The sequence below is a fragment of the Panthera uncia genome, chromosome A2 (genome assembly GCF_023721935.1).
Source record: "Panthera uncia isolate 11264 chromosome A2, Puncia_PCG_1.0, whole genome shotgun sequence".
Classification (NCBI taxonomy): Eukaryota; Metazoa; Chordata; class Mammalia; order Carnivora; family Felidae; genus Panthera; species Panthera uncia.
In genome coordinates, this window is record NC_064816.1 from 52,270,133 (window position 1) to 52,281,523 (window position 11,391).

Genomic DNA, 11,391 nt, shown 5'->3' on the forward strand with positions numbered 1-11,391 from the left:
GGGCACATTTGGCCTCCTTCCTTCTGGGGCTAAGGGGCCCTGGAGAGTGGAACTCACACCCTGCTCCCTGTCCCCTGGGTGTTGGCCTCCATCCCAGAGGAGGGGACTGATTGTGGACATGGCTGAGGGGACAGGGCTGGCTTGAGGCCCTCAGCAAACATCTCTGGTCTGGGTCCCATGTTCTGGGGACATAGAGGGGACACACTGGTCCCTGTCTCCAGCTGCCCACATCCCAGTTCAGCGACCACCCCCAAGTCAGGAAGGGACAGCTTTAAGATAATCAAGATACAGTAGTATAAACAACACGACCATAATAAGCAGCTACGGTTTACTTTGTGCCCCTGCCTGTGCAGCCTCATTTAACCCTAATAAGTCGGTGCTACTTTATAGCAAAGGACACTGAGGCACAGAGCAGTGACTTGTCCAGGGTCACACAGCCAGAAGGGCCAGATGTGAGCCTCAAACCTAGGCAGGCTGGCTACAGAGTCCTCACCCTTAACCCCGGCCTCTCCACCCAACACTCTGCTGGGCATTGTCAACGGCTGCTGGGAGCCTGGCTGCCTGGAGCTGTAGAGGCCCTTGGTGGCAAGCTAGGGAAACCGAGGCCAATTAAGGAGATGGCTACCTCTGGAGACACAGATGTTGGACGGGCCCCGGGTGGGGCATGGGAGCAGAGGTGACCTCCAGAAGGCCATGCAGCTCCTTTCCCGGGCCTGGCCTCCAATTCAAGGCCTCTGCCCACTGCCCCCCCATTATTTACCGATCAGAGCAGAAAGCACTACATGATTAACGCCCCGCTGGGGCCTTGCTGGGCCTCATAATGGAGCTTCGAGCTTCCTCCCTCCTCTAGCGTGTGATTTATCGTGTTTCAGGGTAAAGGATGGTGGACTGGGAGGGGCCAGCCCCGCTGGCCCAGCAGATCTCGGATCTCAGTGGCATCGAGCGTCAGCGGGAAAGTGGGCCGTGCAGGGGCCCATCCAGGCAGCCTGTTGGGTTCGGCCCTGGCCCAAACACGGACTTTGAAAAAAAGAGAACAGCCACACTCCGGGGGTAGCCAGGATCCAAATGCACGTGGCTGGTGCCAGGAGACTTTCTAGGCCTGTCCCCACGCGGCACCGGCTGGTTTCCATGGCAATCCCCACACCGTTGTCAGAGCTGGAGAGGCCCATGGGAGTCACCTGGTCCAGCCACAGTGGGGGCTCTGGGAGAGAGCCTCCTGCTCCTGCCAGCACCTAGCAGGGCTGATAAGGGGCCAGCAGCTATGGAGTCCCTTCTAGAACCAGATCAACTATGTCTCACTCTTCTCCCAAAGCCTTGATGGCTCCCCACAGCCCACAGGACAGCATCCAAATCCTTGGCCTGCACCCCAGACCCCACACACTCTAAACTTCATCTCTGCCTGCTACCCGAGCCATATTCTACCACATCTCTGGGCCTCTGCCTCTGCCTGCCTTCCCCAGGCCCATGTGCCATATTCCTGCTCCACCATCCCCCTCCTCCAGGAAGCCTTCCTTGACTCCCTCAGAAGAGGCTGGTCAGTGTGCAACCTTGGTTGCAGCATATCTTCTGTCATGATCTCCTCTCTGACTGTCTGGGAGCTCCTGGAGGGTAGGGGCAGAGTCTGATTCATCCCTTTTGGGGGGCTGTCATGTAACAAAGCTGAGTCCCCTCCTATACTGCCACACTCTAGACAACCCTCCACCAGGAGCAAGGACAGACAGAAGACGCCGCTCAGGAGGTGCTGGGCTCTGGTGGGTGAAGGCGGAGGCAGCTGCAGTCCTGGGGAATAGAAGCCCCTCACCTGGGACCATGCTGGGCACTGGGGCTCACTGGGAAGCTCTCAGGACTCCTCACAGCAGCCCCAGCCAGGCTACAGCTTCCCTGGGTGTCTGTTTCTTCACCTTTAAAACAGACCCATTCAGGGGCACCTGGGTGGCTCAGTCAGTTAAGATCCGACTTAGGCTCAGGTCATGATCTCATGGGTCTGTGGGTTCAAGCCCCATGTGGGACTCTGTGCTAACAGTTCAGAGCCTGGAGCCTGCTTCAGATTCTCTCTCTCTGTCTCTCCCTCTGCCCCTTCCCTGCTCACATTCTGTCTCTTTCTCACACACATACACACACACACACATACACATTAAAAAAAAATAGACCCATTCACCTCTTCCCACTGTGGCCTTGAGGGCCCCTTTGGATCACATCCCTTTAGTCAATGTTTTGGGAGGAACCAGGGAGTAAAGGTGACGAGCACAGGCTTGCAGACAGATACCCGCCCCACCTTTTACCCACTGTGTGACCTCTGGCATGTCACCTAACCTCTCTGGGCCTCTGTTTCCCCTTTCTGTAGATGAGGTATAACACTCATCTCATCCCATTTCTGGGGAGATTTAAAAAAGATAGACTATATACAAAGAGCTTTTGTAGTACGTCTGACACAAAGTAAGTTCCCAAGAAACAGTAGCATTAACCGCGATAATAATGATGCTGGCAGAAGCAGTTCTGTCGGTGAGCGCCTCCTTGCCACCCCCCAGACCAACTCAGATGGGGAAACTGAAGTCCGGAAAGGGGATGGGACCCCTCACCGCCAGGGCCTCAGGCTTTCATGCTCCTCTTCCATACACATCATGTCTGTCCTCCCTCCAACAAACAGAACACAGAACCTGGCCAGTTTTCTTAACCTTTGTGAAAACCAGCAGCCACGGGCCAGCAAATCTGACTCTTGGAGAGCGTTTTTGCAGGGAGCTGATGACGACTGACACAGTCTCCGCTGAACGCCAGGCTGCCCCGTTCTTCCCTATGCTGAACCCATTCTACAGGTGAGGAAAAAGAGGACCAGAGGAGGTAAGCGGCTTGCCAGAGGCCACAGCTAGGAAGGTACGGAGCCAGGATTTGAATTCGGGGTGTCGGCGCCAGGGTCCAGCACTCATGTGCCACTTCGGGCCTGCCTGGGTGTGGCAGGTCCTAACTGTGGTTAAGGCCAACACAGATCCTTCATCCACTCTCCTAGCAAACCCTGGATGGTGAAGTGCTGCCCTGGAGGGAGGCAGCCTTCCCAGCCCCAGTACCCGGCTGGCATGGTCCAGGGCGGGGCTCAGTGCTGAAAGACATTTGCCAAGTCGTCATTCAAACTGACCACATCCCTCACTTGCACACTCAAAGGGGCAGGAGGCTCACTCGTTCCAGAGCCCAGAGGATCACATTTTTAGCGATGAATGCAACTAGTGCTTCCCCGCCTTCCCCACTTCCTCAAAAGGCCTGATCAGCCCCTGCCTCGACAGATGCCCCGGCCAGCCTCACCCCACTCTGGAACTGAGTCACCACAGCAATAGCTCCCAGCTTCCACCCGGGCCCGTGTGGAGGTGCGACCACACAACGGGGTTTCTACAAAGGGCCACGCCCAAGTCTCCACGGGGCAAGGGTAACCGAAAAACTCCCAGCTGAGAGCTCACCAGCCATCGCCCAGCATGGACTCTGGGGCCAGACAGCCAATCTGCAGATTCCCCACTCCCGCTAACCAGCTGTGTGGCCCTGGCCCTCAGTTTCCCCATCTGTAACAGCACTTCCTGCCTCATGGCGGGAGGGGTGGGGGGTGGGGGTGGGGCTCTGAGTTCAAACACACTGGTGCTCACGCAGGGCCCCCACTCAGAACTGGGAGCCCAGCGATGATTATTTTTCAGCCCCAGAGAGCTGACCGGGGCACCTTCCCTCCACACACCCCTTAAGTCCGTCAGATGTTCAGCGTCTGCCCGGCCACCAGCAGTGACACCGTGCCCACTCTCTCCATGTCTTCCTATCTCTGAGCTCACTCGGCTGGGGCGGCCCTGGACACACCCGCGCCTCACCCCTCTGTCTCGACCACCTAGGTCACCTTTAGGACCTGGTGTGATCCCATCTCCTCCAAGAGGCTGACCCCTTCCTCTGAGCACTCCCTGCTCTGCTGGCCATTTTGCATGCCAAGCACACTTTTCTTAGACATAGCTTTTCCCTCCTGTTACTAATACCTCCTCCTACCATTTCCTGGGCAGTGCATGTGAGATTTTAACCTGCCCATATCCTCAGAGGGAGACACTGTTCCATTTACAATGAGGAAGCACGAGGCCCAGAGAGAGTAAATGACTCTCCCTGGGTCACACAGTTTATGGGCAGAACAATGGGACTCGATATCTTATACCTGGGAATCAGGACTGGTGACCTTACCAGGGTGCACTGGGATATTAACCATCACCTGGCCCAAGGCCTGTCTGTCTCTCTAGGCTAGAAGATCATCCTGACCAACCTTGCTGGAACCCCCTAGGAACCACCAAGTGTCTGCTTGTACCATTGGCCACAGGGAACGCTCCCAGCCCCCAGCCCGACTCCAAATGTAAAGCCCATCTTGGAAGCTCTGTCTCCCTCCACCTCCACCCAGCATTTCAGCCCCTAAATTGGTTCAGAAAACGCCTTCTTGACGATGAGCACCCACCCACAGCATGCCAGTTTAAAACAGCCTGAGGGTTTTTTTTCCACCTTTACTATAAAAAGACACCTTGAAAATGCAGCATTGGCATTTCCCTGTTGGTTTTCCTTTTGGCTTAAAAAAAACAAATACCACGGTCACTCAAAGGTTGAGAGGAAAGATTCAGGGAAGAGAGTTAGACTCAGCCTGCCCTTGCCTTGCTGGGTAACCCTGTGCCTCACTTTCCCCATCAACAGCACACAGCAACTCCCCAACTCACTCTCACCTCAAACATGAACTGAGGAACGGGATCCAAGCCACACGCAATGGAGGACAATTTTCTCACTCAAAATCATGCATGCAACAGCCCCAGATAATGCCGGAACCAGGGACAAAGCTGGGGCCCTCTGAAGCCTGGGGCGGGGCGGGGGGATTTGACAAGGTTCCCTGCTTCTGACCTCACACCTTGGCAGCTCCTCCCTTCTCTGGTTCTCTGGCACACTCCTGGATGGAAGGGGGCAGCAGAGGCTAAGATTTCATGGTCTTAAATGTGGAGAGCAAAGGATAAAGCTCACCAGGTGAGAAGCTACAATGTCTGGGATCACTCTGGCCAAGGCTCTGGACTCGTGGGGTCAAAAGACCCCCCAAAACAAGGGTGAAAGGCTGGGCTTCCAGAGGCCCACCCGAACCACCTCACTTGGAGGTGAGATGTCCCTGGGGAACAGGCAGAAGTGCAGGGTCCAGTCCCCCATGCCTGCCCCACTGAGACCAGCCGGTGCTGGAGAAGTCAGGCCAGATGGGTCTGGGAGGAAAGGGATTCCAGGGCCCTAGATCTTGCCCGACACTCCAGAAGCAAATTAATTCTCTCCCCCACAGGCACCCGATTGCATGCCTTATTCCAACAGCACCCACTTCTATCCCGATGCTGGGCCCGACTGGGCAGCCTCCTTCTCTACCCTGTCCGCCGCTGGGGCTGCACCCTGGCACCCAAATCTGTCTTGAACCCACCGCTTCCCTCTGTGCCCTCAGACCAGGCCGTGCACAGCCCCTGAGAGCAGGGCCTGACACAGGCCTTCACCACTGCACCCAGTGCCCACCACAAGGCCTGGCACACAGCAGGTGCTCGAGAAATATTTGCAAGTCAGCGAGCAAATCTCTAGCCTGGAAGACAGCACCAGCCCTCCAACCAGTCTCCCTGCCTCTCATCTTTCCCCTCACCAGCCACCTAGGGACTCGCTAAAATAATTACATTAAAAACAATCATAGTACAGTTAACCTTTATTTTTTCTATGTTTATTTATTTTTGAGAGAGAGACAGAGCATGAGCAGAAGAGAGGGAGAGGGAGACACAGAATCCGAAGCAGGCTCCAGGCTCCGAGCTGTCAGCACAGAGCCTGACACGGGGCTCGAACTCACAAACTGAGATCCTGACCTGAGCCGAAGTCGGACACTTAACCAACTGGGTCACCCAGGCGCCCCATAGTACAGTTGACCTTTAAACAATGTGGGTTTGAACTGCACAGGTCCACTTACATGTGGAATTTTTATAGCACGGTACTGTAAATGTATTTTCTCTTCCTTCTGATTTTCTTAATGTTTTATTTTCTCTAGCGTACTTTATTGTGAGAATATGGTATATAATACACATGGCATATAAAATATATGTTAGTCACTGTTTATATTATTGGTGAGATTCCCAGTCAACAGGAGGCTATTAGTAGTTAAGTTTTGGGGAGTCAAAAGTTATGTGCAGGTTTTCGACTGTGCAGGGGGTCGGCACCCCTAACCCCTGAGTTGTTCAAGGGTCAAATGTAACTGCAAACGTGTGCCGGGCACTCTACTAAGAATTTTACAGGCATTAGCTCATTTAATTCCCCACAACAGTCCTATGAGGTAAATGCTTTATTATCGCTCCCATTCTACAGAGGGGGAAAGTGAGATGCTCATTCAAAAATTTTTTAAATGTTTATTTATTTTTGAGAGAGACAGAGTGTGAGTCGGGAACGGGCAGAGAGACGGAGACAAAATCTGAAGCAGGTTCCAAGCTGGCAGCAAAGAGCCTGACACAGGGCTTGAACTCACAAACAGGTGAGATCATAACCTGAAGTCAGCCACTTAACCACTGAGCCACCCAGGTGCCGCATGACGTGCTCAGATCACAGTACTCCTCTGGCTAAGACCCTTCATAACTCCCACCTCCCCAGGATACAGTCCCAACTCCACAGTGTGGCCTCTCTACACCTGCAAGCCCCGCCCACTTCTCCCAGCCTTCTCTCACATCCTCCCCACTCCCCCCACCACAGGGACCACCTTCCATTCCTCCAGCTTTCCTTGCTGTTTCCTACTTCCATGCTTAGGCACAGGCTGTTCCCTCTGCCTGGACCCTTTCATCTTCTGCCAGCTTCATGTAGCCGACCCCTGCTCATCCCCCCACCTCTGCATTGATAGCACCTCTCCCAGAGGCTGTGATGTCCTCTGTCAGGGCTCCCACTGTCCAGCTTTTCCTATTACCCCCACCCCTGGCCCCCTGGGATCTAAGTGCATGGCCACATATTTGTCCTCTGCTCACCTGCATGGGCCACGAGAGCAGAAACTGAGGCACCACTGGTCTCCAGCACATAGCACTGGCTGGGGCACACAGTAGGGACTTAGGAAGTGTCTGTCGAGGCCTCCATCTGGGGCTAGAGGTGGGAAATTGTGGGGTCTTTACTGCTACAGAACAAGCCAAAAGAGGTCATTGCTGTCCAGGACCAAGCCCAGACCTGTGTTAATAAGGCCCCTGGGATAATACCGACAAGAACAGCAGAGAGCTATCAGGTGCTTACTACATGCCAGGTACCAAGCACTTATGTTCATTCATTCATTTAGTTCTTTAAGCGGTCCTTAGAGATTTTTTTATTGTCCCCACTTTACAGCATAGGGAACTGAGGCTCAAAGAGGTTAAGTCACTTGCCCAGGTCACACAGCTGGGAAGTGACAGAGTATGATTTGAATCCAGGAAACAAAGTCCAAGTTCTTAGCCTATAACTGGGGAGCTGGCAACAGCCTGGAGCAAGAATAACGGATCCCCCTCCACACTCCCCACCCATGGCTACACCAGAGGCCCAGACCCTCGGGCCTTGGACACATCTGGGAGATACTGCCCAGTGGCACTGATCTGAGCCCACAACAGGGCATGGGAAAAGGGAGAGAGGTGTGGTGGGGACACAGGGAGTGTGGCCGAGGAGGACCAGGAATCCACCCCACCTTGGCATGGGGAGAAGGCCGAAGGCCGCTTTGTCCCTGGGGCTACGTCCCTGGAGAGGCCCTGCCCCTCTAAGGAGAAGGAAGCCCTAGCCCACTTCAGCAGAGTGAGTCACTGCACCAGGCCAGGCTGGGGACCGTGGGAACCAGGACGATTCCTGCAGAGGGGGAGGGGGATACTGCGGTGGCGGCGGCCTGAGGAATCCCATGCATCAACCCACACCAAGGGCCTGGATGGACACACAGGCCCTGGAAAGGCTAAGGAAGGCCCAGGGGCTGGCCCGACCTCAGCCCTGGCTACCACAGTAGGGTCTTCCCTCTGTAGAGCAGGGACTGACTCCCCACTCACCTCCTCTGGCCCTGAGACCCCCAAACAAAGCTTGTACCCTCAAACGCACCCCTTTGGAGGATGTGGCTCTGAGGAGGGGAATGGTAGATGTCCCAGTCACAGTGCTGGGCAGTCAACCCTGACCTGGCCAGCCCCCGTGGGTGGCGATCTGCCCTGCTCACCCACCGTGACCTTTTATTTTCAGGGCAGTCAGCCAGCTGGTGGTGGACAGCCATGGGAGCACGAATGCAGGAGAAGGAATCTGCGTTTTCTCAAAGCCCCAGTGTTGGGCACACCCACGGGGGAATAATTAATCTCATGAGATTCTTCCCACAGCCTGAAGACCATGGAGGAGAGACAGGACAGGACCACGGGGGGCCTGGCCCCAAGGAGGGCTCACCAGGAAAAGGCTGAGTTCAGCATCTTGCTGAGGGAGAAACTGAGGCTTCCTAGGGGAGTGGCAAAGCTTGGGGTTGAAACGGACTCCCCAGATTCACGTGAGGGTACAGAGTAAGGAGAAGGCACAGGGTTCCACCTCTCAGGGCCCCCTGAACAAGTGACCCCTTGCTGGTGGGCTTTCTCCAGGGGAACTGCACAGAGCTCCCTTCTCCCCCACTGTGTCATAAACCTCCCCCAAGGTCAACACACACAGCGATCCCCCACCTGGCCCCTTCATCTCTGTTCAACCCAGCCCCAGCCTCCCGGGCCTTGTTCCCACCCCCCAGCTTTGCTGCCACACCTGGCCCTTCCTTACTCCCTCCTGAGCCCCTGGCACTCTCTCGCCCCCTGCACACCTCAGTACTGCACACAGTCCTGTTCACCTCCCTCTACTCTCTTGGCCCTGGAACCTCCCCACCCCAGCCACCTGAGACCCCTCCAACACACTTGCACGCGCGTACACACACACACACACACACACACACACACACACACACTCCGAGCAACATGTCCATAAGGCAGCAAAGAATGGGTGGTGTTAAGGACACAGATGATGAGGGTAGACAGCCTAGATTGAAACCCTGCCTCTGCTAGTTCCCAGCTGTGTGATCTTGAGCAAGCTATTTAACCTCTCTGTTCCTCATTTTCTTCATCTGTAAAATGCGGATGCGAATAGAGACTACCTAAGAGGGTAGTTATAAGAACCAAGACAGTTATGCCATTTGATGCACTCAGTAGGCATTCCACAAGTGTTGTCTTGCTTGTCGTGCCCATGTCTGGTGCATGCTACATGCTCAGTATATATGTGTTGAATGAGTGGATAAAAATTGGCATCAGGAACACACCTATTTGCCAACCAGTGGCCTCCCCACAGTACCTACTAGTTCCCAAACACCTGTGTTCCCTGCCACATACATCCCAGTGCACACCCAGGCCCACTCTGCTGCACCAGTGACCTGCAGGACACATCCACCTGCCCTACACTCCTGCATAACCAGCTCAGGGACACACGAGTCTGGTGCATACACCCCGTCACTCCTCTTTGCTGCACACCCCCACCCATATCTGCAGGGCCCTGGTGCACACCGGTGTGCACACCTGCCACACCCAAGCACACATCTGCCAACTCCCAAGGGCAGCCCTGATAGGCTCACACAGCCAGCCCAGAACACACCTCTGGTCAGACATGCACTCACTTGCTCTGCACTCTGGACATGCCTAGGACCACCACTGCACACCTGGGCTAACACATGCTCTCTCCAGTGAACACCTGCAACCTCGACCCCTCCTACACACCTAGTTATGCTCACCTGTAACCCAGTACTCTCTCGAGTGCCCGCAGGCACACACCTGTACCATATTCGCACCAGTGCCCCCACCCTGGCTGACACCTATATCCTCGTGAGTACACCTGGGTCCCGACAAATGCACCGTGGCCCAGAGTACATACCTGGGTCTCCACACGGACATCTGGGTCCCACACGTTCACACCTGTGTCCCTCTCAGCGACAACGCGCCCAGTTACCCGCACGCTCTCCCTCCTGCCCCCCCACCCCCACCCCCACCCCAGCTGATGTCCGGCTCCCTTGGCGTACCTGGATGTTGCGCTTGCGCTCGCAGGCCGGCCCGGTGCCCTGCACCACGCTGTCGAGCACGGCCACCACGTCCGGTGCGGGCTCCACGAAGCAGGCGGTGCGCGCGGCGCGGATCGCGGCTTGCACGTCGGCGAAGCGGAAGGCGCACAGCGCGGCCGGAGTCGAGCGGGACGCGGGGGACCCCTGCGGCCGCTCGAAGACCGCAAAGAGCAGCTCGCGCGCGGGAAAGACGGACACCAGGCGGCTGTAGAGGTCGCCGCGGCCCGCGCCGCCCGCGCACTGCAAGCCCAGCTGGATGTAGGACTCGGTGAGCTTCTTGGCGTCGCCGCCGGCGCCGCGGGGCAGGCAGATGCGCGCCAGCAGGCTCCGCGCCTGGCTCTCCTTATCGCCCGCGCGCGCCTCGCTGTTGAGCGCCAGGTACGCGTAGGACGGGGCGCCCGGTGGCGGGTCGGGCGGGTGCAGGAAGGCGCGCACGAAGCCCAGCTTGTGTTGCTCCTTGGCTCCCTGCTTGATCTTGAGAATGTTGTCGTCGGAGGGGTTGAGGTCGAAGGTGAAGAGCTTGGCCAGGTCACCGCGCGCATCCAGGGAGCGGATGGCGATTTCGGGCGTGTTCTCGAAGCGGTGGTCCTCCAGGCTGCGGTTGCGCGGGAAGAAGGCGCTGCCGTAGCCGGTGTACGTGGCGCCCACGAGCAGGCGGCTGCCCCCTGTGCCGGCGGCCGGCGGCAGCACCAGCCCCACGGTGGACGCGTTCGGGTGGTTGGCCGCCACGTTGAGCATGCTGGGGAACACGGTGACGGGCTCCGCGGGCGGTGCGGCGGGGGGGAAGCGCACTGCCACAGCCGAGATGTTGCCCCGGCGCCGCAGCTGGCAGAAGCCCTGGTAGATGGACCCGCACACGACCACCAGGCCCTGGCCGGGGTCCAGCTGCAGGATCTTGTTGTAATTGTCGGTGAGGCGCCGCGGGTGCTCACACGAGGCCTGGGGCAGCTGCGGGGCGTGACACAGAGGGCTGTCGGCCACCGGGCCCACGGCCGCCTCGGCCTCCAGGCTCAGGTTGGCGCCCGACAGCTGGTAGAGGCGGTTGACGGCCGCCAAGTACACGGTCCCCGCCGCGCCGTCCAGGGCGAAGTTGTTGGTGGGCGTGGGCGAGGGGAACCGGCGTTGGATCTCCAGGGCGCCGGCCCGCGCCGCCCCCAGGAGCAGCAGCAGCGGCAGCAGCGGGCACGGGGATGGGGCCCGGAATGGCGGGCGCGGCGGCAGGGGGCTGGCCGCGGCGGCCCGAGCGCTAAGGGGTGCGCCGCCCGCGGCGCGACGAGCCATCCGGGCGTGCGCGGGCTGCGCGGCGCGGCGAGTGC

General features: G+C 57.4%; 1 protein-coding gene across 2 annotated transcripts in view; it reads right to left on the minus strand.

Annotated features, from left to right (window-relative positions):
- The window catches only part of PLXND1 (plexin D1), a 59,456-nt gene extending 48,071 nt beyond the window's left edge, over nucleotides 1-11,385 (minus strand). For both annotated transcript variants that reach the window (XM_049641028.1, XM_049641027.1), the window contains exon 1: nucleotides 10,037-11,385. In XM_049641028.1, coding sequence (XP_049496985.1) covers nucleotides 10,037-11,356 — 1,320 coding nt within the window. In that variant the 5' untranslated portion in view covers nucleotides 11,357-11,385. The remainder of the gene's footprint in view (nucleotides 1-10,036) is intronic.
- Nucleotides 11,386-11,391: the final 6 nt, after the last annotated feature.